General features: G+C 52.0%; 3 protein-coding genes and 1 pseudogene across 3 annotated transcripts; 3 read left to right on the top strand and 1 right to left on the bottom strand.

Moving 5' to 3' along the window:
• The window catches only part of LOC135405244 (zinc finger protein 208-like), a 328696-nt pseudogene that overhangs the window by 243450 nt on the left and 59849 nt on the right, over window positions 1-25397 (top strand).
• LOC135404647 (olfactory receptor 14J1-like) lies at window positions 6259-8319 on the top strand (the record flags this gene model as incomplete). The annotated part of the gene is made up of 2 exons (XM_064639379.1): window positions 6259-6771; window positions 8260-8319. Coding segments are annotated over 2 exons (573 nt in total), but the record flags the coding sequence as incomplete, so codon positions are not given.
• On the bottom strand, window positions 13723-14691 carry LOC135404648 (olfactory receptor 14A16-like). Its single transcript, XM_064639380.1, has one exon. It carries the CDS (start codon window positions 14689-14691, stop codon window positions 13723-13725), a length of 969 nt encoding a protein of 322 aa, XP_064495450.1.
• LOC135404649 (olfactory receptor 14C36-like) lies at window positions 23973-24978 on the top strand. Its single transcript, XM_064639382.1, has one exon. The coding sequence runs from the start codon at window positions 24112-24114 to the stop codon at window positions 24976-24978; it is 867 nt and encodes a 288-aa protein (XP_064495452.1). The 5' UTR covers window positions 23973-24111.

Below are 25397 nucleotides of genomic sequence, written 5' to 3' on the forward strand. Positions count from 1 at the left end.
CTTAGCCCCTCTCTAGTGCTCATGTGCTTGAGACATTTAAAGCCCATCCTGGGAGATCTCTGGACACTCACTAATGTTTTTGCAGATAAAAATATCATGCTTATAGTCTAAGGAAATCACAGTTGCCATGACAACCAGCATGCATTCTCATTGCTATGGTCAGTTACCATGGCAAATAGAATACATTCTCATTGCCACAGTCAGTTACCATGGCAACCGTAATACATTATCATTGCTATGGTCGGTTACCATGGCAAGCATAGTACATTCCCATTGCTACAGTCAATTACTGTGGCAAACAGCATACTTCCCACTGGTACAGTCAGTTACCATGGCAACCAGCATACATTCCAATTGCTATGGTCAGTGACCATGGCAACTATTACACATTCCCATTGCTACAGTTGGTTGCCAAGGCAACCATCATACATTCCTGTCACTACAGTCGGTGACCATGGCAACCATCACACATTCCCATTGCTATGGTGAGTTACCATGGCAACCATCATACAGTCGCATTGATACGGTCAGTTACCATGGCAACCATCATACATCCCCACTGCTGTGGTCAGTTACCATGGCAAACAGCATATATTCTCATTGCCACGGTCAGTTACCACAGCAACTACCATACATTCCCATTGCTAAGGTCAGTTACCATGGCAACCATCAGACATTCCCATTCCTACAGTCAGTTACCATGACAAACATCACACATTCCCACAGCTACACACAGCTACTATGGCAACCATCACACATTCCCATTACCACAGTCAGTTACCATGGCAACAAACATACTTCCCACTGCTACAGTCAGTTACCATGGCAACCAGCATACATTCCCATTGCTATGGTCGGTTACCATGGCAACCATCATACATTCCCATTTCTATGGTCAGTTACCAAGGCAATCATCATATATTCCTATTTCTATGGTCAGTTACCATGGCAACCACCATACATTGCAACTGTCATGGTCGGTTACCATGGCAACCACCATACATTCCCAGTGCTATTGTCGGTTACCATTGTACCCATCACACATTCCCATGGCTGTAGTCGGTTACCATGGTAACCATCATACCTTCCCTTTGCTATGGTCGGTTACCATGGCAACCATCACACATCCCATTGCTGTGGTTGGTTACCATGGCAACCATCATACGGACCACTGCTACAATCAGTTGCCATGGCAACCATCATACAGCCACGTTGCTATGATCAGTTTGCATGGCAACCATGTGAATTCCAGTTTCTATGGTCAGTTACCATGGCAACCATCATACATTCCCATTGCTACAGTCAGTTATCATGGCAATCATCATACTTCCCACTGCTGCGGTCAGTTACTATGGCAACCAGCACACATTCTCATTCCCACGGTCAGTTACCATAAGAACCACCATACATTCCCATTGCTATGGCAGGTTACCATGGCAACCATCATACATTAGCATTGCTATGGTCAGTTACCATGGAAACCATCATACAGTCATGTTGCTATGATTGTTTACCGTGGCAACTAACATACATTCACATTGCTATGGTCAGTTACCATGGAAACCATCATACAGTCACGTTGCTACAGTCAGTTACCATGGCAAACAACATAGTTCCCACTGGTACAGTCCGTTACTATGGCAACCACAATACATTGTCATTTCTATGGTCAGTTACTGTGGCAACCAACATACATTCCTGTTGCTACAGTCAGTTGCCATGGCAAACATCATACTTCCAGTTGCTACAGTCAGTTTACCATGGTAACCATGACATATTTCCATTGCTACAGTCAGTTACCGTGGCAATCATCATACTTCCCACTGCTATGGTCAGTTACCATGGCAACCATCATACATTCCCATTGCTACAGTCATTTACCACAGCAAGCATCAATCATTCCTGTTACTACAGTCACCATGGCAAACATCACATATTTCCATTGTAACAGTTTGTTACCATGGCACCATCACAGATTCACATTGCTATGCTCAGTTACTATGGCAACCATCATAAAGTCACATTCCTATGGTCGGTTACCATGGCAAACGGACTACATTCCTGTTGTTACAGTCAGTTACCATGGCAACCGGAATACATTCCTGTTGTTACAGTCAGTTACCATGGCAACCATCAGACATTTCCATTGCTATGGGCAGTTATCCTGGCAACCAGCATACATTCTTGTTGCTATGGTCGGTTACCATGGCAACCAGCATACATTCCCATTTCTACAGTCAGTTACTATGGCAACCTCTTGGTTCCTCTTGGAGAGAAGCAGATGCAGATGAGCCTCCCTCTTGTCCACCAACCTGGCAGCTGTGCTCTAAAGGCCTGTGTCCCAAGGGGTATCTTGACCAAGACTCTGCAGAAACCTCTGGGACTCTTTCCATCCTGTCGTGGTGCCTTTCCAGTGAATTCCAGGGTTATCAAAGACAACTGGAATGGGCTCTTTGTCTCACTCCACAAGGTCACCCAAACCACTCTCTCCTCTCACCCTCACCCACAAAAGTTCACCCAAGTTGTTCATCCCCTAGAGCAGCTCCACAGGTCAAGAAGCTCCTTCCTGCTGAGGACACCTCTCTCCTGCTCTTTCTCTCCTGTATCTCCTTGGCCTTCTCTCCCAACCCATCACAGCCCTGCAACCTGGGAACTGTCTCAGCAGGCCTGGGCTGTTCTTGCCTGCAAGTGGAATGAAGAGAGACTTGGGGCTGCAGCTCCTCCTGCCTGTGCCCCACACACAGGGCATTGGGGCCTGTCTGGCTGCAGCCCCTCAGTGGGGGCACTGGGGTAAGAACAGACTTGCAGTGGGGAAAGCTGCTCTGAAAGCCCCGAGAGCTGGGGTGTGCAGAGGCTTTGCTGACAATGGCCTTGGGGGTGGACGTGCTGGGACTCAGGCCCAGGGGGAAAATCCCAGGCCTGATCCCTGAGGAGATCAGCACATGCTGCTGAAATGCTGGGGGAGAGAAGAGCCAGCAGAGTGAGGAAACAAGTGTGGACAGCCTGGGCTGATGTGCTTTGGACTCGTGCCTGGCCCGGCCTTGGCTGGGCAGAGAAGGGACAGCCTTTGTGTCCCTGCAGGGATGGGATTCACTCCCTGCCCCAAAGGCCCCCAATGTGTCTGAGAAGCCCTGGGTGGTGCCTGTCACACAACTGCTGGGAATGGGGACGGCCTTCCTGCACAGGCCCTGTGCTGTCCATGGCAGCTGCTGCACTTGTGCTGCAGAGCCCTGGCACCTCCCCTGGCACTACAGGCCCCTCTTTGGCTATTCAATCCAGGCTCACCTGCCCTCAATTAGGGTCAGCAGTGAAGGGATGTCCATGAGATAATGGCCATTGTACTCCAAGGACATATAGAAAATACCCTGCTAAAGAACAGGAGAGAGACCTCTCTCCCTGTGCCACCTGACTCCATTTGGTCACCTGAGCACCTCTAGGGGCTGCCCTGGACAGAAGGAACAGTGACAGGTTCCCCTGTCCTACCTGTGGGCCCCTTCTGCCACTGAAGTTGGCCAAAGCAATGTCCCAGCAGCCTCCAAGAAGATCCCACAGCTGCTGCCCTGTCCCTAGGAACTGCTCCATTGGAGCCTGCGGTTCCCAGCAGGAATCTCGGTCACCTCTGGCCCCTCAGAAGGAACCAGGGCTTTGTGTCCCAGCAGGTCACTCCTGGCTTTGGTCTTCCTTCATTGCCATGGGAGCTGGGACAAGGAGTCACCTGTTTTGGGCCCACTGAAGTGGGGCAGGAGGAATCCCAGCCCATGGGGGTTGTGGAGGGAGCTGAGTGTCCTTCTGGCCCCAGGTCTGCAGAGCCACAAGGAGACACCTCTGTTGACTCAGCAGAGTCCCTTCCCTCAGTGCAGGTGAAGGAGATCCCTCCTGGGCACTGGTTGGGTTTCCTGTCTAATGATGGGACATGAAAAGGGGACTCTTGAAGTTACCTCTGTGTCTGCTTGGAAAAATGACAGTGCTGAAAGAAGTGTCTGTGCCCAGCTGAGAGAAGGAACATCATTATTTCCTTCAGCTGTGTGCCAGCAGGTTCCCCTGGAGCCCCAGGGACAGCTGGAGGGAGCCCAGAGGGGCAGAGCAAGGGCTGCCTGGGGCTGTTGCTGTGCTGCTGAGCTGGGCCAGGCTCCTGGCACACAGGGAGCTCCTGGCAAGCAAGAAGAGCTTCAAAGAGTCAGGTCTGCACAAGAGCAGCTCCTCTGCACAGCCCAGCAGGGCTGAGGGCACTGCCTGCAGCACCCAGGGCACAGGAGAGGAGGCAGAGAGATGAGAGGCAACCTGGGCTGGGGGGTGACTGAGCTCTCACTTCACAAGAAACCTCCCCAGGATTTGAAGGAAGAATTCTCTGGCTGTAGGAAAGTTCAACTTGCCTTCCTGGAGGTTTCTCCTAAAGCTGGCACATCCCACAGCTTCTAGGATCTTTCAGCAGGACTCTCCCAGTTGCTGCAGTGCAGAGGAAGTGGCCACATGGCAGAGCAGGGCAGGAGCTGCAGGCAGCAAGGGCAGAGAGAAGAAGGGAGCAGGAGGTTCAAGGGATCCTGGGGTGGGAGGACAGGGCAGAGCTGCTCAGGGCAGGAACCTTGCCAGCCCTTTGCCACGGTCAGGCTCTGGCTGCAGAGCAGTGCAGGTGAGTTCCTGCAAGTGCCTCTCCCAGCTGCCAAATGGCAGCAGTGGCAGGAGCTGTCAGGATGGCTCTGCTGGATTTGCTGGGGTGCAGCAGGAGAAGCTGCTGCAGAGCAGGACTTGCTGCTGCCCCATCAGAGGCCCAGGGCCAGAAGGTTCCCTGTGCCAGGGCTGCCTGTGGGGTGGGAAGGTGGGGGTGCAGCCAGGGGTGCCCAGGGCTGTGGTGCAGAGCAGGGTCCTGCCCCCAGGGCTCTGTGTGCTGGGGCAGGGACTCTGCTGCCTGCCAGGGTCAGCTCTCAGCCCGGCCAAGGAGCTGCCACGGGGCTGGGGGAGAAGGGCTGTGGGGAAGGAACAACTCCTGGGAGGGCAGAGCAGGGCAGAGTCCTTCTGATCTCGAAAGTGGGCTGCAGGGATGAGGGCTGGTCACAGCTCCAGATCAAAGCAGGAAATTTCCCAGAAGGTATTTGCAAGAGGCACAGACAGACAGGGAGGTACCTTAAAGAGAATGAACCAGTTCTTTCAGTGTTAAACTCTGGGTTGGCTGGGTGCTGACTGCGACAGGAAAATGAATCTCTGAGCACAAGAGCAGACACTGAAACTTGAACTCTGTTAGATTAGAGGGGATAAAACCTGAGAGTATCAGACTGTCAAAGTATCAGACTGTCAAAGAAAGTATCAAAACTGTCTTTTAGACAGCATCAGTGTTACTTTTTCAGCCCTGGGCCCAGGGAAGCAGCTGCTGGCAGGGACAGCTCCAGGCAGCAGAGCCCTGGGCAGGGAGTGGGGGGCAAGAGCCCCCAAAGCCCTGGGGGAGGGGGTTTTCAGGCAGCTCTGGGGGCCCTTCCCTGCAGCTCTGCTGGGCACTGTGTGCTGGGCCATAGAAATGAGGATTCCTGCAGTGGAAAAGAACCTTCCAGATGTGACGGTAAAAATGGAAAACACAGGTACAATTATTCTAAGTTCAGACTAAGCTTCTGCTCTGCAGCCCCTGCTCTTCTGAGTCATTACTGTAGAGATGGAACATTTGTATTCAAGGTGTGTTACATCTGACATTCCTTGTGTGTGTGAGAGCTCTACTAAAAAATTCCATGTCCCCCTGGAGCAGAGCAAAACTGACTCCTTGGCAGTGCATTTGGTGACATTTGACACACCGATTTCTTTTAGAAATGGAGTTGCTTTCTCACAGAGGTCTGTCTTAACTGTTCCCTGTCCTTTCCTTTTTTGAACAGACCCTGTGCTAAGAAGCAGCAAATGTCCAACAGCAGCTCCCTCACCCAGTTCCTCCTCCTGGCAGTCGCAGACAGGCGAGAGCTGCAGCTCCTGCACTTCTGGCTCTTCCTGGCCATCTCCCTGGCTGCCCTCCTGGCCAACGGCCTCATCCTCAGCACCGTAGCCTGTGACCACCACCTGCACACCCCCATGGGCTTCTTCCTGCTCAACCTCTCCCTCACAGACCTGGGCTGCATCTGCACCACTGTCCCCAAAGCCATGCACAATTCCCTCTGGGACACAAGAACCATCTCCTACAAGGGATGTGCTGCACAGCTCTTTTTCTTTTTCTTTTTCCTTGGAGCAGAGTTTTCCCTCCTCACCATCATGTGCTACGACCGCTACGTTGCCATCTGCAAACCCCTGCACTACGGGACCCTCCTGGGCAGCAGAACTTGTGCCCACATGGCAGCAGCTGCCTGGGCCACTGCGTTTCTCAATGCTCTGCTGCACACAGCCAATACATTTTCTCTGCCCCTGTGCCAGGACAATGCCCTGGGCCAGTTCTTCTGTGAAATCCCACACATCCTCAAGCTCTCCTGCTCACACTCAGGCTACCTCAGGGAAATTGGGCTCATTGTGGTTAGTGTCTGTTTAGGATTTGGTTGTTTCATTTTCATTGTTTTCTCCTATGTGCAGATCTTCAGGGCTGTGTTGAGGATCCCCTTTCAGCAGGGACGGCACAAAGCCTTTTCCACGTGCCTCCCTCACCTGGCTGTGGTCTCCCTGTTTGCCAGCACTGGCATATTTGCCCACCTGAAACCTCCCTCCATCTCCTCCCCATCCCTGAATCTGATTGTATCAGTTCTGTACTCGGTGGTTCCTCCATCACTGAACCCCCTCATCTACAGCCTGAGGAACCAGGAGCTCAAGGATGCCCTGAGGAAAACGATGACTGGATGCTTTTCAGGAGCCATGAAGTGCCTGTTTTCTGGTGTGTAGCATTCAGAATGGGACTCCTTATTGGCCCAGCCTTCCTGCTCAGGTTTTCGTGGAGGTCACTGTATTCTTCTTGCAATAATTTTCTGTGCAATTAAATATTATTATTCATCTGCCCTCTAAAGTAGTATCCACCTTTTGATTTTGACACTGAGGCTGTATAAGTGATGAATTGTGCTCTCTGAGTATTTAAACAAAATAAAAGACCCTGCAGTGCCTTCTTTGTCCAAGACCCTTCTTCTTAGCTGTTCCTAAAGGACAGCACACTGCAGGACAGGGTGTATTTGCAAACGGGAAGGGGACAATAATCCCAGCCCAGCAGCACTGCCAGGGAGCAGCAGGGCTTGGTCTTTGCAGAGCTGCTCTCTTGCCTCTTCCACACTGTCCTCCTGAGCCCCTTTCTCGCTGTAAGGCCTGAGTGTTCCCTGAGCACAGTCCTGTGGGCTGGAAGCCCTTGGAGCACAGGCAGGGACAGGCCCTGGGAACTTGTGAAGCAGAGCTGGGCTCTCTTACAGCATCTCCAGGATGCTGTGGGATCTTCTGAGGCCACTGCATGGACTGGATCACTTCTTCTGTGAGCTTGCTCCAGGGCTGGAACTCTCCTGCAGTGACACCATGACACTCCTGCTCTCTGCTTTCCAGGTTCCATTTTCAGATCCAGACTTCCCCTCTTGTTCACAGGGACATCCTGTGAGTGCTTCAGAGCTGCCATCCTGGGACAGCTCCTGCCCAGCGTGGGCAGGCACAAGGTCTCTCCACCTGCTCCTCTCCCCTCCCCACTGCCACTGTTTTCTGCAGCCTCCTCATCCTTGCCCAGCACAGCCCTCCTGGCACAGTTGGACACAGCCCTTGTTCTACCCCCTCCTCAGGCACCTGCCCAACCCCCTCAGCTCCAGCCTGATGGCCACAAACCTTCAGGGCAGGGAGGCACTGGGCAAAATCCTGAGGAAACTTTTCAGCTGCACTCAAATCCAATTGGAGGGGTTGGCCTCGAGGAAGAAATCCCTTCTCATTCTCCAGAACAATCAGGACAACCTGTGTTGTGTCCTGGGCACTCCTCTGGAACTGTGGGATATGGAAAAGGTTTTGGTGTCAGGGATATTGAGAAGGCTGGGCAGTGTCACTGGGAGACCTCTCCCAAACACTTGGAAAGGCCAGAGCCATCCCAGAGCTTCCTGGGGCCTTGGCAAAGGCAGACATGGAACCAGTCTGCAAACAGGGCAGCAAGGAGGGTTGGGAGACTTCCAGACTGCTCAGGCTCAGCAGGGAAGGGGATAGGGCAAGTCCTCCTGCAGCCATTGCCAGGCATGGGAAGGACAAGGCAGGGATTGCAGAACCCCTGTGGGAGGGAATAGAAGAGGATGTTGTGTGCCCAGACTTTATCAAGGCCCTTGACATGGTCTCTCGTGCTCTCCTTATGGCCAGACTGGTGAGAGCTGGACTGAAGAAGTGGAAGATGTGGTGGATGGGAAGTTGGCTGAATGAAGAGTGTCAAATAAAATCCATGGTACAAAGTCCTCTTGGCAGCAACTTCCTGATGAAATCCCTCAGTGACCAGCCCTTGAACACCACTAGAGAACATCTTTATTATCTCTCTGTACAATGGGACAAAATGTATTTTCAAGGCCTTTGTGGATGATTCCAAATTTCAGAGAGCCCTTGAGCAACCTGTCCTGGTTTAAAGACATATATTGGGGTGGGAACTCCAATAAAATGAATTCACTTCTCTTTTATTCCCCACCACTACAGGGAGACAAAATACAAGGAGGTATAAGTGAAAAAATAAGAATTTACTGACAAGAAATATTGCAGCAAAACCAGCAATACCAACAGAAGAGTTCAAAGCTACAGCAGAGAGAGAAATTGCCTCCTCTCTCCCCCCTGACCCAACTCCCTTTTGTAAACAGATAAAACCAGGGATAAACACGTGCCTCCCTTCCCCGTTTTCCCCCTGAAAGAACAAAGAACAAAAAACAAAACCAAAGGAAAGAGAGGACAAAGTAAAATGTGGGAAAGTCTCTGGTCTGAGATCAGTTCTGCTGCCCAAGAACACGCTGACTCCAGAGGTGTCCAAGCAGGGCAGCGGGGGGGAGGCAGTGGCTCTGCTTGATTCCATGGAGTTCTGGGGAGGCACAGTGGGTGCCATAAGACTCTTCAGTGTCAATATGGCCCCTTGGTTCCACGGGGTTCTGAGATGTCTCTGCGTTCCATTTGTTCCAAAGAGTCATGGAATGGGCCCTTGTCACAATGGTCCCTTGGTTCCATGAGATTCCACAGTGTCCCTGCATTCCTTTGGTTCCAGGAGGCCCTGCAGTGTCAAGGTGCCACTTGATTCCGTGATGTTACAAAGAATCAGAATGGCCCCTTGATTTAAGGCCAACTGCACATGGGGCTGCCTTGGGGGGAGTGTGGGCACCCAGACAAGGGAGTTGTCACCCCCCTGGACTCAGCCCTGGGGTCACCACATCTGGACTGGTCTGTCTGTCTGTGAGGTTCCCCATTCTGGAGGAATGAGGAAGAACTGGAGAGGGTCTAGAGGAGATCTGACAGGATGGAGCTTTTCTCTGTATTGGAAATAGAATGAAATCTCCACAAAGAGTAGCACTGAAGGTTCAGACTGAAGGGGAAGAAAAAGAAATATCACTCAATAGGGACCCTTGTGGTGCAAGAGCTCACCCAGAGGGAGTCAGGATCAGCCCATGGCTTTGTGTTCCAGGGAACAACCAGAGCTGGTGCAGAGACATCAGGGAGGGTCTAGAAATGCTGCTGGGAGGGGGGTGGGAAAGCAGGAGGGGTGTGTGCAGCCTGCAAGGCCAGAGCAGCAGCAGGGCCAGGGCAGGACAGCCTGCAGGAGAGATGGCCAAGGGCTCTGGCAGGGCTGCAAGGCCCAAAGGCACCCAGGCCTTTGTCCCCTTGCCTCTGGCAGCTGCCTCTGCCACTCAGGCCACCACAAGCAACTTGCCTGGCAGGTTCTGCCCTTGGTTTCTGCCTCGCCCCTCCCTCAGGAGCCTGGCAGGGGTTGCCCAGTTTTGGGCCTTGGTTGTTCCTCCCCCTCCCATCCCAGTGCCCCCCAAACAGCCCTGAGCCAGCCGGGAGGGACAGGATCTGCTGGGCCAGGGCCTGGGGCTCAGGCCTTGGCCTTTGTGCTCCACAAAACCAAGGCAGGCTTTGCTCAGCATTGCAGGGGCCTGCCCAGAGCCTTTGTCTGCCTGCACTCCTGGCCTCCAAGGAGCTGCTCCAAGGAGTCCCTGGGGAGGCTTTGTCAGTGCCTGCCCTCAGTGGGGCCCAGCAATGCTTCAAGGCACTTGGAGTTTGGCTTCTGACTTCTTCAGCAGCTGCTTCAATCTTCTCTCAGTACCTCAGCATCATGGGCTGGGCTGCAAACACACCATGGGGCTCATTAAATTCCAGAAATCCCTCAGGATCTTTTTAATTGTCTTCAAAGTAATTTCAAAACAAGTTTTCGAAGTTTGTACTTTTTTTTTTTAGTTCAATTATGGATATTTTTTTGTTCAGAGTAGAGGTGACAGAGGTGTTCTCCAAGTGATCTTGATGCTGAATGTTTCATTAGGAGATCCAGACTGAGGACATCATACCCTGTATGACCAACCTTGCTCCTCTCGCCTCAACCTCACCAGTTCTGACATGGCTCATCTTGGACTGACAGCTGATGCAGCTCCAAACACACTGTGGGACCCATTTAAACATTGAAAAACAAATTATTTCCCTTCCTTTAATTGTCTTCAAGTCTTCAAGGCTTCTACAGCTAATTGGAGTTGTTTTGTAGTTTAGCTAAGCAGGAAGATTTTAAAGTGGAAGTCATGAAAAATATATAGTTTTTGATGAAGGACAATGATTTACACAGATCCTTGGGATGCAAGAGGGTCAGGGCAGGAAGGATTTGGATCCAAAGACAAGGGGGCAAAAGACATTAGTAGTACTTAATCATTGACCAGTTGAACAATTATCAAGTGGTTCAACAGCATTTGCCACAATTTTAACAGTGACTGAATTATAGATTCACAAGAACAACATTCCCACCACAGTCAATTCACACCCACACCCAGGCAGAGATGTGTGGACACATCAAGAGCTGGGTGTGGAAAGGTCCCTCTCCCAAATTCTCCTTGTTGTCAGGGAAACACTCCCCCAAATCCCTTTGTGTTTCCCACCAGACAAGGGTCACAGCTGGAGGAGTGTTTGTTGAGGGGGATCAGAATTGTCCTGGGCATCAGCGAGGGTCTTTGGAGTGTTGGAAACTGGAGGGTTCCCGAGCTGGGAGAGGCTGCCAGAGGTGTCCCACTGAGAGGGAGGTGCTGGGGAGCTGCCAGGGCCTCCCTCAGCACTGCTGGTTGTGGGCTCCCAAGGGGACTGGCTTTAGTTATCTGCTGAATTTCCATCCTGGTGTCAGGAATGGAGTTTCCAAAGTATTTGGGAATTGTATCCAAACTCTTCTCTTTGGGTTAGGATTCAGGTAGGGAATATTCCACGGTTTTCAGGGGATGACTCCTTATCCTGTGTTCCCCAGCTCTTACACCCATCCCAATCAGCTGGATGGTTTATTGACAATGTGTCCCGAGGGGCGGCACCTCCGATGCCATAGAAACCCCTCCCCTGGATTAGGAAACCTTTGGAATTCAGGAGGTGTTCCAGTGGAGCATGAAAATGAACAGCAGCTTTCCTAAAGCCCAGACCCCAGCAGAACAAAGCCAGGCCCCCTCAGTGTCAGAGCAAAGGTCCCCCATCCCTGTGTCCCTGTGGCCGCTGAGGCGGCAGCGCAGGCCCGAGGCGGTGCCGGGTCCCGGTGCAGCCGGGGCAGAGCGGCGGCTGCGCGAGCGGCAACCCCGGCGGTGAGTGCGGCAGCCCCGTGGGAGCGGCGGCTCCGGGCACAGACGCCGGCGGCAGCCGCTGTGGCTCCTGGAACCGAGTGGCCATTGGGACACTGCAGGGCCTCCTGGAATCCAGGGGCCGGTGGGACACTGGGGAGCCTCTTGGAGCCAAGGGAACCCTGGGATATTCTGGAACATTGTGGAACCAATGGGCCATTGTGACAGTGAGGGGCCTCATAGAACCAATGAAATCCTGGAGAGATAGTGGAAACTCGTGAAATCATCAGAACCATTGTGACACTCCAGAACCTCATGGAACCAAGGCTCCATTGTGACACTGCAGGGCCTCATGGAGCCAAATGAACCCTGAGAGTTTTTGGAACCTCATGGAATCAAGGGACCGTTTCTGGCAGAATGATCTGCTCTGATAATACCTAAACAATGGTCAGAGAATGCAAACAATGCAAACTGTGATGAGTTACTGCTGGTGTCAAGGTGCTGTTTTTAATGGTGAATTATGCTAAACCCAAAATGCTTCATGAAACTTAAACACACATCCTGCTTTCTGAAGCAGGATTTGACAGATAAGCTGCTCCCTGGCCTGCAAATATGTTCAGCAGTCAAATCCTGGATAACTGTAAAAGCCCTGTCCAACTGTCATGGGGCAGATTGTTCCCCAGACTTCCTTGAAGTGTGTGGAGCTTCTGCCATGAAGCAGGGACAGCTCTTCATGGTCACTGCCCAGGGGTTAAGTGAAAGAGAGAGAACTACCCCCCGTCATTGTGGGGTGAGTTACCTCAATCTCTGCTTCAGGATTGTTTCTTTATGCTGGCTTTGATCCAATTGCTTTAATAGAATGACTTTGATAGACTCCACTGTCCTATCTTACACTATACTGCTAGGGGGTTTTGGCTTTTATAATTTGAAGTAAATGATTCTCTTTAAGGTCTTTCATCTGTTCAATTGTGTGATAAATTTTTTGTTCATTTGTCATAATAAATCATTCATTTTATAGAAATATTTCTGATTTGCCATCACTAAAACCTGCAGGACAAAGTGATTTAATCACACCTCTATAATTCCTGCAATCTAAACCAAAATCTGAGCCTGAGATTGGATCCAGCCACATCCAGGCTCCTCTCTGAGAAGAAATTTAGAAAGCAAGGGGGTCCTTTGTGCACCTCGTAGCTCAACGAGACGGCTTCTGCCATCAACTTTGTCTAAGCCTTCCACCCCCCCAGCCCCAAGCCGTGACACAGGGGCATGTCTTGTGCATGCAGTGCAAACATGGACTCCTGAGCTGGTCATTTGATGTCCCTCCTTGGAGGGAAGAACAAGCCCAATGGCCGGGGGTGAGAGGCCAGTGCTGGGAGCAGCGCTGGCTGTGCCAGGGCACTGCTGGGTGCCCCCACCCTGAGCACTCCCACCCTTGTGCTGGTCCCTGCTGTTTTCCTCTGCAGGGCGTTGTGTTGGGCACATCCTGGAGAGCAAAGTGGAAAGCAGATGGAAGCTTTGAGGCCCTGGCCTGAGGAGATGCCCCTGCAGGATGGCAGTGCTGCTGCAGAGGTCAGCTCTGTGCCAGCAGTGCCCGTGGCTGTCCCTGCCTGCAGTCCCTGGACAGTCCTGCAGCAGGACTGGGACCCACTGCCAGAGCACTGAGGCCTCCAACAACACAGGGCTCTGCAGGACAGTGTGGAAGGGAAGGGAGAGGAGGCCAGGCAGGAGAAGGGCTGCTGCTCCCTGGCAGTGCTGCTCTGCTGGGACTCTCTTCTGGCCCAGCTCTGCACAGAGGCACCGACCCTGCAACTCCAGAGAAGTCAGAGAGGAAAGATGTCAGGCAAACAAGCCAATGCAGAGTTCTTTATTTGGTTTAAGCACACAGTGAGTACAATTGCCAATTTGTACAGCCTGTGGGCCAGGCTAGAAAGGCAAACACTGAATTAAAAACGGTGTTTAAAGATTTTTTGATGTGAACAAATTCTCACAAAAATAACACCCTTCCCAGGAGCAAAAAATAGAGAAGATATGGTGGGCCTGTAATCCATAACAGAATTGGCCTTTAATGAGGTCCATAACATGCAGAAGAAGGAGAGCTTATTGCTTCTGAAACACACTCAGTTATGATTTTCCTCAGGGCATCCTTGATCTCCTGGTTCCTGAGGCTGTAGATGAGGGGGTTCACTGTTGGAGGAACCACCAAGTACAGAACTGACAGGACCAGATCCAGGGATGGGGAGGAGATGGAGGGGGGCTTCAGGTAAGTAAACAAGCCAGTGCTGGTAAACAGAGAGACCACGGCCAGGTGAGGGAGGCACATGGAAAAGGCTTTGTGCCGTCCCTGCTGAGAGGGGATTCTCAACACAACCCTAAAAATCTGCACATAGGAGAAAACAATGAAAACAAAACAACCAAATGCTAAAGAGCAACTAACCACAATAAGCCGAATTTCCCTGATGCTGGAGTGTGAGCAGGAGAGCTTGAGGATGTGTGGGAGTTCACAGAAGAACTGACCCAGGGCATTGCCCTGGCACAGGGGCAGGGAAAATGTATTGGCTGTGTGCAGCAGAGAATTGAGAAACCCAGTGGCCCAGGCAGCTGCTGCCATGTGGGCACAAGCTCTGCTGCCCAGGAGGGTCCCGTAGTGCAGGGGTTTGCAGATGGCAACGTAGCGGTCGTAGCACATGATGGTGAGGAGGGAAAACTCTGCTGACATGAAAAAGAAAAGTAAAAAGACCTGAGCAACACATCCTGTGTAGGAGATGGTTGTGGTGTTCTGGAGGGAATTGTGCATGGCTTTGGGGACAGTGGTGCAGATGCAGCCCAGGTCTGTGAGGGAGAGGTTGAGCAGGAAGAAGCCCATGGGGGTGTGCAGGTGGTGGTCACAGGCTACAGTGCTGAGGATGAGGCCGTTGGCCAGGAGGGCAGCCAGGGAGATGGCCAGGAAGAGCCAGAAGTGCAGGAGCTGCAGCTCCCGCCTGTCTGCGAATGCCAGGAGGAGGAACTGATTGAAGGAGCTGCTGTTGCACATTTGTTGCCTCTGGATGTGGGGCACTGTTCAAGTAGGAAATAACAGTGACAAGTTAGGGCAGAACATTCTGAGAAAAATCAAAGCCACTTTCCAACACCCCTCTCACTGCTCCATTGGTTTTCCTTTTCTAGGAGTCTCTCCTTCAGCTCCAGGGCTGGAGCCCTGCTCGGGGCTCACTACATCTTCCATGAGGAGCAGACCCTCTGCCCACTGGCTGTGAGGGGTCAGCCCTGCTCTGCACCAGTGGGGTCATGGGCATGGTGGGCACAGGGGCCCGTCCTGGTGTTCAGCTGTGTCAGATGAAACTGCTCCCAATGCCAAAGGGCTTGTCAGCGTCTGCACTACCAGTTTCTGAGAAAAACCAGGAGAGCAGAAGGCAGTGTCACAGCTGTGTTTTGTTTAGGTTTGTTTTGGTTTTTTTTCCCCCTACTGCCTCATCTCTCCTGCAGGGTGTTCCTGGATGTCAGAACCCCTCAATACTACTGATGCACTCAGGGAGAACAGAGCAGGTCCTGCCAGGCAGGAGGATTCTCTGGGGCTTAGTGCAGAGTGAGGGAAGCTGCTCTGTCCCTCTCTCTTGTTTCCAACTGCCCTGGCTTTGCTTCTTCCTGAGATGGACATTGACCACATTCCATTTGGGTCTGAAAAGCCATCAGACAGTGTTGAGAGCAGAGGGATCCATCCCACACCCCTCAGTGTCTCAGCCTGTCTCAAGGGCTCAGCACCCTACTTGGAGCCAAGAACACCCGTGGCTCACTTCCCCAACCCAACAGCATCTCCTGGCATGGGCACAGCATCTTTGCCCCTCTCCACTGGGGCTTTCAGAGAACACAGCTGTGCTGGGAGGATGATTTGCATTCTCAAGGGCAGCTCCCAGTTTGGAAGGACACCTCAGAAAAGAGCCAAGTGTCCTAATGACGGGGTCTGACTGAGGGAAAAAGAGCTCCTTACCCAGGCCCACAGACTTCACTGCCCACAGCCCACAGGGCAGAGGACAATGGGAATGTCTCATTCCCAGGGACACACCTGCCATAGGGGAATGCCAGGATCAGTGTTGGACTGTGTAGCTTGAACTCCCCTCCCAGTGAGTCTGACTGAGAGAAGGAGGGAACAACTTCAGGACCATGGGCAAGCTGAGAACCAGGGAAATGCACAGGGAGGGTCCAGCTGGGAGAGGCCAGGGCAGAGCCCACTGGGCACTCAGGGCAGCGTCACCCTGAGCCAGCTGTGCCACCTCCCAGACACCAACAGTGCCAGCAAGTTGTTCCCAGCCCTGAGCAGCTCCTCACAGTTCCCTCTCCAACTCAAACCACCAAGCATGTGGTTTGAGAGCTTGGGAGAAATCCCTCCTTGGACCTTCCCCTTGAAGTATCCCCTGGAAAATATCCTGGAGTGCTCTGGTTCTGAGAGCAGCCCGGACCCATGAAACTCTCACTCAATAGCAGAAGAAACCTGCCCTGCCCTGCCAGGCTTTGCTCTTTCCACCCCCAGCCTCTGCCCAGCCCGGTGGGAGCTCCCCAGCCCGGCTGAGAGCTGCCCCTGGCAGTGGCAGAGCTCCTGCCCTGGCACAGCCCTGGGCTGCAGGACCCTGCTCTGCGGACAGCTTGGGGCAGCCTGGGTGGCACAGCCCAGCTTCACAACCCTGCAGCCATCCCTGGGAGAAGGGAACCCTGCTGGGATGTGCCTGGGATGGTGCAGCAGGGAGTGGGATGTGCCAGCATTAGGAGATCTTTGCACCAACTGCAGACACATTGCCCTTCATGCTGACTCACCCTGAGGAAGCCTGGAAAGATTCCTCCTCCAGTGGATCTTCCTCTCGACTTCCCTCCCAGCCCAGGCTGTGTGTGACCTCTCTCTGCCTTGCTTTTGTGCCCTGGGTGCTGCAGGCAGTGCCCTCAGCCCTGCTGGTCTGTGCAGAGGAGCTGCTCACCAGCAGAGCTGTCTCTCTGAAGCTCTTCTTGGTTGACAGGAGTTTCCTGTGTGGCAGGAGCCTGGCCCAGCTCAGCAGCACAGCAACAGCCCCAGGCATTTCATGACCCTCAGGGGATTCACGTTGTTTACATGAGACTCAGTCCCTGAGAGGAAGTTCAAACAACTTTTCAAGAACTCAAAATGAGTTTGTAATACTGAAGTTTCTTGTACTGTTAATGGGTCCCAATGAGGGACACGACTGAGAACGTGTCCCCAGATTCCAGTTGGAACAGAAAACTGCAGACAGTGATGACAAGGATGGACAAGCAAGGGAAAGGTGGCTCTGATGCTGAATAAACTTTGACTTGTTTCCTTAATCCACCAGGCCAAACCCTGAACCCCAGCCCCTGGGAAGGCAGATCCTGTCCCTGCCTCATTCCTCAGGCCTCTTCCTGGGGCACGGGGATGTGGGATGTGCAATGCCAAGGGCAGGACCATGGGGTGGCACCTGCCAGGCTGCTGAGCAGGGACAAGGAGGCCATGAGGCCCCAGGGCTGCAAGGGCCACTCCCCTCCTCCTGGCATCAGGGGCACAGACAGCAGCCCTGGCCAAAGGCCTGCAGAAGGTGGCTCTGTCAGGGCCTTTCAGCTTCTCCCCATCCCTGTCTCCTCTCCAGCCCAGGCTGTCCTACGGTGTCCATGCCCTGCCCCTTTCCCTGCAGGCTGTCGTCATCCCCCCGGCTGCCCCACCTGGCTGGCACCTTCCTGCACTGACATCTCTGCGTCCTCCCTGGCTCTTCCTGCACACACAAAGCCTTGGGCTCATCCAGACTCCTTCTGGGTGATGTGTTGCACCACAGCACTGCCCTCAGAGTGAAACTCCTTTCTCTTTGTTTCCATTCTGGACCTCTCCAGCTGAACTTGGCATTATTTCTTTATTTCTCATGCTGTTTCCTGCTATGACAAAAGGATCCTTCATCTCTGAAACCACCCTTCAAGCCCTCTCTGGCTACTCCTGCACTGTCCAGTCTCCACACCATGGAGCTCAGAGCTCCCAGGTCCCTACGGAGTGGTTATGGGCTTGAGGCCTCCAAATCTTTTCTTCGGAGATCCCTGGGTACTCTCCAAGGTGTTTACAGATGAACACATGGTGCTCATAGTCTAAGGAAAACACAGGGATACATTTTACCAAGGCCTATGGTGGCAGAACACAGGGCAATGGCTTTGAACTGAAGACTGGAGTATTTTATCTATAATCGGAAGAAATATTTAACAATAAGGGTGGCAAGAACTGGAACAAGTTCCCAGAGAATTTGATGTCCCATCCTTGCATTTGTCCAAGGTCAGAGACTGTGAGTAACCTGAATTAGTAAAAGATGTCACTGTCCATGTCCAGGGACTTGGACCAGATGACCTTTTACCTCCCTTTCAACCCAAACCATTCTGTGATTCTTTGAGTCCCAACCTCCTTCTCCAAAGAATTGCCATATCTAGGACATGAATTGCCATGTTTTTAGAGAAACCTTCTAACCCCAAAAGGTAAAAAACTAATTGAAAGAGAGTTCCAAAATATTTGTGTGAAGCCTTCACCAAGTAGGTCAATGGCAGAGCCTCCCAGCATGACCTCACAGATGTGGATGGAGTTTTCATGCTCAGGGTTTGAAACTTATGATGGGCAACAAGAAAGCACATTTGGGGACTGAGGAAGACTTGTCATGGGATTTCTAGGGAAGAAACAAAGGAAAGGAAAGGATGAGATCACGGCAGTTTGAGGAGGAACAAGCATGAGAAAACAGAAGGAAAAGGGAATGAAAAAGCTGGTCATGGTAAACAGGAGGCTGCTCAAAACACTTCCCAGGCCATGCCCTGACACTGATCCCCACAGCCTGTCCTTTTTTCTTAATAACTCCATTGCCAAGAAGTCTCTGTCCAGGGATCTCTCTGCTCCTGGCACAGATTGTGGCCCAAGTTCCAGCCCCTGCAGTGGGAAACACTAACAGCAAACTCCTGAGTTCTTTGGGAGGCCCAGACTGGAGGGTGTGGGTGTGTGGGTGGGTTGGAAGCACAAAACAGTGAAGGAAATGCAAAGCTCAAATCACTACGAGGCCTGTGGGGATCAGAACAGACACGGAAATCAGATGAAAGTCCTGTGGTGTGTGTTGACACATCACGGACAAGGAAAATGCAGTGAGGTGGAAGCTGCATGGTCTCTTTGTTCTCCTTGATACCCAGAGATGTTTTGTACAAACCAAGTGCACCTCCTACCAAGAAATGTTCTGTACAACGTGCCCACAAATAAAATGGAAATTGGACCACAGTCCCACCCACAGCACTTTCCACAGTCTTGGTTAATAAGGTATAAAATGTAGCCTGACTTTGTCCCTAAGTGGGGGATGAGAATTGGACACAACATGTGCAGGGACAGATGGAGGGGTTTGTCCCCCTGGCCCTGCCCAGAAGGGACACCTTTCAGGAAGGGTTGTGGCCTTGGCTGTGCTGAGGGTTGACCCGGGCAATGCAGCTTGGGATTGCAGTGGCACTGTCAGGGCTCTGCAGAGCTCCTGGCAGTTCCTGCATTTGTCCCCAGCAATGCCAGAGAACTGCAGGGGTTGCAGTCAATCACTTGTGCTCTTTGTGACCCCGACTGGCTCTGCTGAATGGGAGCAGGCCTGGAGTTCCCAGACTGTTCTTGCATCCAGTGTTGGGCCTGCAGTGACGTTTGTGCAGCATTAAATTGGTGCAGTGGCAGGATGGCCATGGATCCATTCCTGCAGAAACACAATGGGGCTCCATCCCAGGCAGGGATAGAATGGGCCCACAAATGTTGGAAGGATAAGAAGCAGGGAGTTTTGGCCCTGTGGAATCCCATGGAATCAAAGGAACCCTGGAACATGGCGGAACCTCATGGAATAAAGGGGACATTGTGACCCTGCAGCACCTCATGGAACCAAAGGAAGTCTGGGACATGGCAGGGCCTGATGGAAACAAAGGAACCTCCTGGGAACAAAGGGACCCCGGGACACTGCCAAAACTCAGGGAGACAAGGGAGCCCCAGGACACTGTGGAATCTCCTGGAATCCAGGGGCCATTGGAATACCCTGGCTCCTCCTGGAACCAAAGGGAACATGGGACACTGCGGAACCTCCTGGAATCAAAAGGACCCCGGGACTTTGTGGAACGTCAGGGAATCAAGGGGCCAGTGTGACATCCCAGAACCTTTGGAACCAAAGGGAACCAATGGGACACTGTGGAATCTCATGGAATCAAGGGTCCATTGAGACACTGGGGAAAATGATGGAATCAGTGGGCCATTGTCACACTTCAGGGCCTTATGGAGCCCAAGAATGCTGGGAAAAAGTGCAACCTCATGGAATCAAGGAGCCATTGTCACACTGCAGAGCCTCAAGGAATAAGGGATGCAATCTTTGCCTCAGATTTTGTCAACAAATTACATTTAAGGAATTACAGAAGTGTGATTGAACCACTTTTGTCCCACTGGTTTAATGATTGGCCAAATGACAATATTTATATAAAATGAATCATTTATTCTTACAAATGAGCAGACAAAAGATCTTAATCAGAATTATTTACTACACTGTATAAAGCTAAAACTGCTAGGTGTACAGTATAAGATAGGATAGTGCACTATATTGAAGAAATTATTGAACAATTATATTAAAACTAGCCAAAGGAAATAATTATTATGTGGAGATCTGATGTAACTCACCCACACCAACGGTCGTGAGATTTCTTTTGCTCAACCTTGAAGAGTGTCCTTGGAGGGCGTCCCCACCCAAGGCAGGAATCTCCACACATCTACCCCAAGAAGGGCTGTGTTAGAAGAACCTGCCTGGATGAAAGGGGACTGGACTTTTCTAGGATGAAGTGACTGACTGCTCCTCACAAATGGACAGGCCAGTTACCAGCTTCTCTGTCCCATCCAACTTCCAAAAGCAGGATGTGTGTTTGGAGTTTGGTGAACCAGGCTGGTTTGAGCATCATTCAACACCAAAACCATTCCCAGATCTCACAGACAGCTTGCATGAGAGCTGGCACTGTTGGCATTGTCTGATGGCATTTTAGGCCTTATCAGGGTAGGCCCTCCTGCCACCCGGGCAGAGAGGTTGGCTGTGAAAGTCCATCCTGGAGATGCACAGGGAGCCAAGACTTGGGCTCCTGAGTGACATCCAACAATGGACAGGGGGATGGGACTGACCAGATGAAAGTGTCTCAGGCAGAGCACCTGGCACTTGGCCTTGTTGAACCTCCTTCAAGTGGCCTGGGCCCATGGATCCAGCCTGTCCAGATCCCTCTGCAGAGCCTTCCTGCCCTCCAGCACACCAACACTCCCCCCCAGCTTGGTGTCCCCTGGGAACTGCCTGAGGCTGCACTCGATGCCCTTGTGCAGATCATTGAGAAAGAGATTGAAGTGCCCTGAGCCCAGTGCTGAGCCCTGGGAACACCCCTGGATGGAACTCCACTCCCCACCACTCCTTGGGCCTGGCCATCCACACAGATGTTTCCCCAGTGAACAGATGCTGAAAAATGTGTTTGATAAAGTTCCTGTAAGCCCAGAATATTGGGGTAAGTGCAGATTTCACTCTGTACAATAGAGCATTTCATTCATTTTCTCTCTTTTCCTCCCTCTGTGGATTGAGAGCTCTTGTGACTTCAGTGTGTGACTCACTGTGTGCACAGGAAAAATACAGAGAGGAAAAAAGTAAACAGGAGACAAAAAAGGAAATATTTGCTTATTGCTTCTTTAATACAAGATATTCACTTTGAATACAATTCTGAGATCTCTGTAATTAACCACAAAAGAATTGAAGACTTACAAGTAAATTACTCCCAGGTCTTGTTAAGATGCCATCTCTGAGAAGAGTGTGGAGGAATGAGCAGACAAGGAAACCATCCCTGGGGGCTGGGTATGCAGGAACTCAGAGTCACTGGTTACAAGTGGAAAATGGTCTGTGGGATGTGGCTGTGAAATCTGTCTAATAAACCTCAAAAGAGTGGAAGACTTAAAAGTAAATTATTCCCAGAGTTTTTTCTCCCTAAGATGTTTTGAGTGTCAATGAGCCCTTGGGCACTGAAATCCTGAACTGAGGATCTGAAGACTGAACAAGCCTCTAGAGAAGTAAAATTCATCAGGAAACCTCCAAGTTGCTGAGGATGTCAGCAAGACCCACTGAGGCCATCACTGAAAAGAGACCATGAAGGGAATGAACTGGGGCAGGAGGAATCCCAGCCCATGGGGGTTGTGGAGGGAGATGAGTGTCCTTCTGGCCCCAGGTCTGCAGAGCCACAAGGAGACACCTCTGTTGACTCAGCTGAGTCCCTTCTCTCAGTGCAGGTGAAGGAGATCCCTCCTGGGCACTGTCTGGGTTTCCTGTCTAATGATGGGACATGAAAAGGGGACTCTTGGACTTAACTCTGTGTCTGTCTGGAGAAATGACAGTGCTGAAAGAAGTGTCTGTGCCCAGCTGAGAGAAGGCACATCATTATTTCCTTCAGCTGTGTGCCAGCAGGTTCCCCTGGAGCCCCAGGGACAGCTGGAGGGAGCCCAGAGGGGCAGAGCAAGGGCTGCCTGGGGCTGTTGCTGTGCTGCTGAGCTGGGCCAGGCTCCTGGCACACAGGGAGCTCCTGGCAAGCAAGAAGAGCTTCAAAGAGACAGCTCTGCTGGTGAGCAGCTCCTCTGCACAGCCCAGCAGGGCTGAGGGCACTGCCTGCAGCACCCAGGGCACAGGAGAGGAGGCAGAGAGATGAGAGGCAGCCTGGGCTGGGAGGTGACTGAGCTCTCACCACGGGAGAAACCTTCCCAGGATTTGAAGGAAGAATTCTCTGGCTGTAGGAAAGTTCAACTTGCCTTCCTGGAGGCATCTCCTATAGCTGGTAAATCTCACAGCTTCTAGGATCTTTCAGCAGGACTCTCCCAGTTGCTGCAGTGCAGAGGAAGTGGCCATATGGCAGAGCAGGGCAGGAGCTGCAGGCAGCAAGGGCAGAGAGGAGAAGGGAGCAGGAGGTTCAAGGGATCCTGGGCTGGGAGGACAGGGCAGAGCTGCTCAGGGCAGGAACCTTGCCAGCCCTTTGCCAGGGTCAGGCTCTGGCTGCAGAGCAGTGCAGGTGAGTTCCTGCAAGTGCCTCTCTCAGCTGCCAAATGGCAGCAGTGGCAGGAGCTGTCAGGATGGCTCTGCTGGATTTGCTGGGGTGCAGCAGGAGAAGCTGCTGCAGAGCAGGACTTGCTGCTGCCCCATCAGAGGCCCAGGGCCAGAAGGTTCCATGTGCCAGGGCTGCCTGTGGGGTGGGAAGGTGGGGGTGCAGCCAGGGGTGCCCAGGGCTGTGGTGCAGAGCAGGGTCCTGCCCCCAGGGCTCTGTGTGCTGGGGCAGGGACTCTGCTGCCTGCCAGGGTCAGCTCTCAGCCCGGCCAAGGAGCTGCCACGGGGCTGGGGGAGAAGGGCTGTGGGGAAGGAACAACTCCTGGGAGGGCAGAGCAGGGCAGAGTCTTTCTGATCTCCAAAGTGTGCTGCAGGGATGAGGGCTAGTCACAGCTCCAGAATAAAGCAGGAAATTTCCCAGAAGGTATTTCCAAGAGGCACAGACAGACAGGGAGTACCTTAAAGAGAATGAACCAGTTCTTTCAGTGTTATACTCTGGGTTGTCTGGGTGCTGACTGCGACAAGGGAAATCAATCTCTGAGCACAGGAGGAGACACTGAAACTTGAACTCTGTTAGATTAGAGGGGATTGAACCTGAGAGTGTCAGACATTAAAACTGTCTTTTAGACAGCATCAGTGTCACTTTTTCAGCCCTGGGCCCAGAGAAGCAGCTGCTGGCAGGGACAGCTCCAGGCAGCAGAGCCCTGGGCAGGGAGTGGGGGGCAAGTGCTCCCAAAGGCCTCGGGGAGGGGGTGTTCAGGCAGCTCTGGGATCCCTTCCCTGCAGCTCTGCTGGGCACTGGGTGCTGGGCCATAGAAATGAGGATTCCTGCAGTGGAAAAGAACTTTCCCAGGTGTGATGGTAGAAATAGAAAACACAGGTGCAATTATTCTAAATTCAGACTAAGCTTCTGCTCTGCAGCCCCAGCTCTTCTGATTCATTACAGTAGAGATGGAACTTTTGTATTCAAGGTCTCTTACATCTGACATTCCTTGTGTGTGTGAGAGCTCTACCAAAAAATTCCATGTCCCCCTGGACCAGAGCAAAGCTGACTTCTTGGCAGTGCATTTGGTGACATTTGACACATTGATTTCTTGTAGCAATGGAGTGGCTTTTTCACAGAGGTCTGTCTTAACTGTTCCGTGCCCTTTCCTTTTTTGAACAGACTCTGTGCTAAAAAGCAGCAAATGTCCAACAGCAGCTCCATGCCCCAGTTCCTCCTCCTGGCATTGGCAGACAGGCGGGAGCTGCAGCTCCTGCACTTCTGGCTCTTCCTGGCCATCTCCCTGGCTGCCCTCCTGGCCAACGGCCTCATCCTCAGCGCTGTAGCCTGTGACCACCACCTGCACACCCCCATGGGCTTCTTCCTGCTCAACCTCTCCCTCACAGACCTGGGCTGCATCTGCACCACTGTCCCCAAAGCCATGCACAATTCCCTCCGGAACACCACAACCATCTCCTACATGGGATGTGCTGCACAGGCCTTTCTGCTTGTCTTCTTTCTTGGAGCAGAGTTTTCCCTCCTCACCATCATGTGCTACGACCGCTACGTTGCCATCTGCAAACCCCTGCACTACGGGACCCTTCTGGGCAGCAGAGCTTGTGCCCACATGGCAGCAGCTGCCTGGGCCACTGGGTTTCTCAGTGCTCTGCTGCACACAGCCAACACATTTTCCCTGCCCCTGTGCCAGGGCAATGCCCTGGGCCAGTTCTTCTGTGAAATCCCTGCCATCCTCAAGCTCTCCTGCTCACACTCAGGCTACCTCAGGGAACTTGGGCTCACTGTGGTTATTGCCTGTTTAATGTTTGGTTGTTTCATTTTCATTGTTTTCTCCTATGTGCAGATTTTCAGGGCTGTGCTGAGGATCCCCTCTCAGCAGGGACGGCACAAAGCCTTTTCCACGTGCCTCCCTCACCTGGCCGTGGTCTCCCTTTTTGTCAGCACGTTATTCTTTGCCTACCTGAAGCCTCCCTCCATCTCCTCCCCATCCCTGGATCTGGCCCTGTCAGTTCTGTACTCGGTGGTTCCTCCAGCATTGAACCCCTTCATCTATAGCCTGAGGAACCAGGAGCTCAAGGATGCCCTGAGGAAACTGATAACTGGCTGTTTTTCGGAAGCAATAAACTCTCCTTCTTCTGCCTGTTATTTACCTCATAAAAGGCCAATCCTGTTATGGACTTCATTAAAGGCCCACCATACCTTCTCTATTTTTTACTTCTGATAGGAGTGTTATTTTTGTGAGAATTTGTTCACATCAAAAAATCTTTATATCTATAAATATATCTACAAGGATATATATAAAAATATCTTTTTATATATGAACACCATTTTCAATTCAGTGTTTGCCTTTCTAGCCTGGCCCGGAAGGTGTACAGATTGGGAATTGTACTCACTGTGTTCTTCAACCAAATAAAGAACTGTGCATTGGCTTGTTTGCCTGACATCTTTCCTCTCTGACTTCTCTGCAGCTGCAGGGTCGGGGCCTCTGTGCAGAGCTGGGCCAGAAAAGAGTCCCAGCAGAGCAGCACTGCCAGGGAGCAGCAGCCCTTCTCCTGCGTGGCCTCCTCTCCCTTCCCTTCCACACTGTCCTGCAGAGCCCTGTGTTGTTGGAGGCCTCAGTGCTCTGGCAGTGGGTCCCAG

Source organism: Pseudopipra pipra, chromosome W (genome assembly GCF_036250125.1).
Source record: "Pseudopipra pipra isolate bDixPip1 chromosome W, bDixPip1.hap1, whole genome shotgun sequence".
Taxonomy (NCBI): Eukaryota; Metazoa; Chordata; class Aves; order Passeriformes; family Pipridae; genus Pseudopipra; species Pseudopipra pipra.

What these genes read in the sequence shown, in the direction of transcription:
- LOC135404649 (XM_064639382.1), top strand. Translation starts at nt 24,112, where the DNA reads ATGGGCTTCTTCCTGCTCAACCTCTCCCTCACAGACCTGGGCTGCATC.
- LOC135404648 (XM_064639380.1), bottom strand. Translation starts at nt 14,691, where the DNA reads ATGTGCAACAGCAGCTCCTTCAATCAGTTCCTCCTCCTGGCATTCGCA.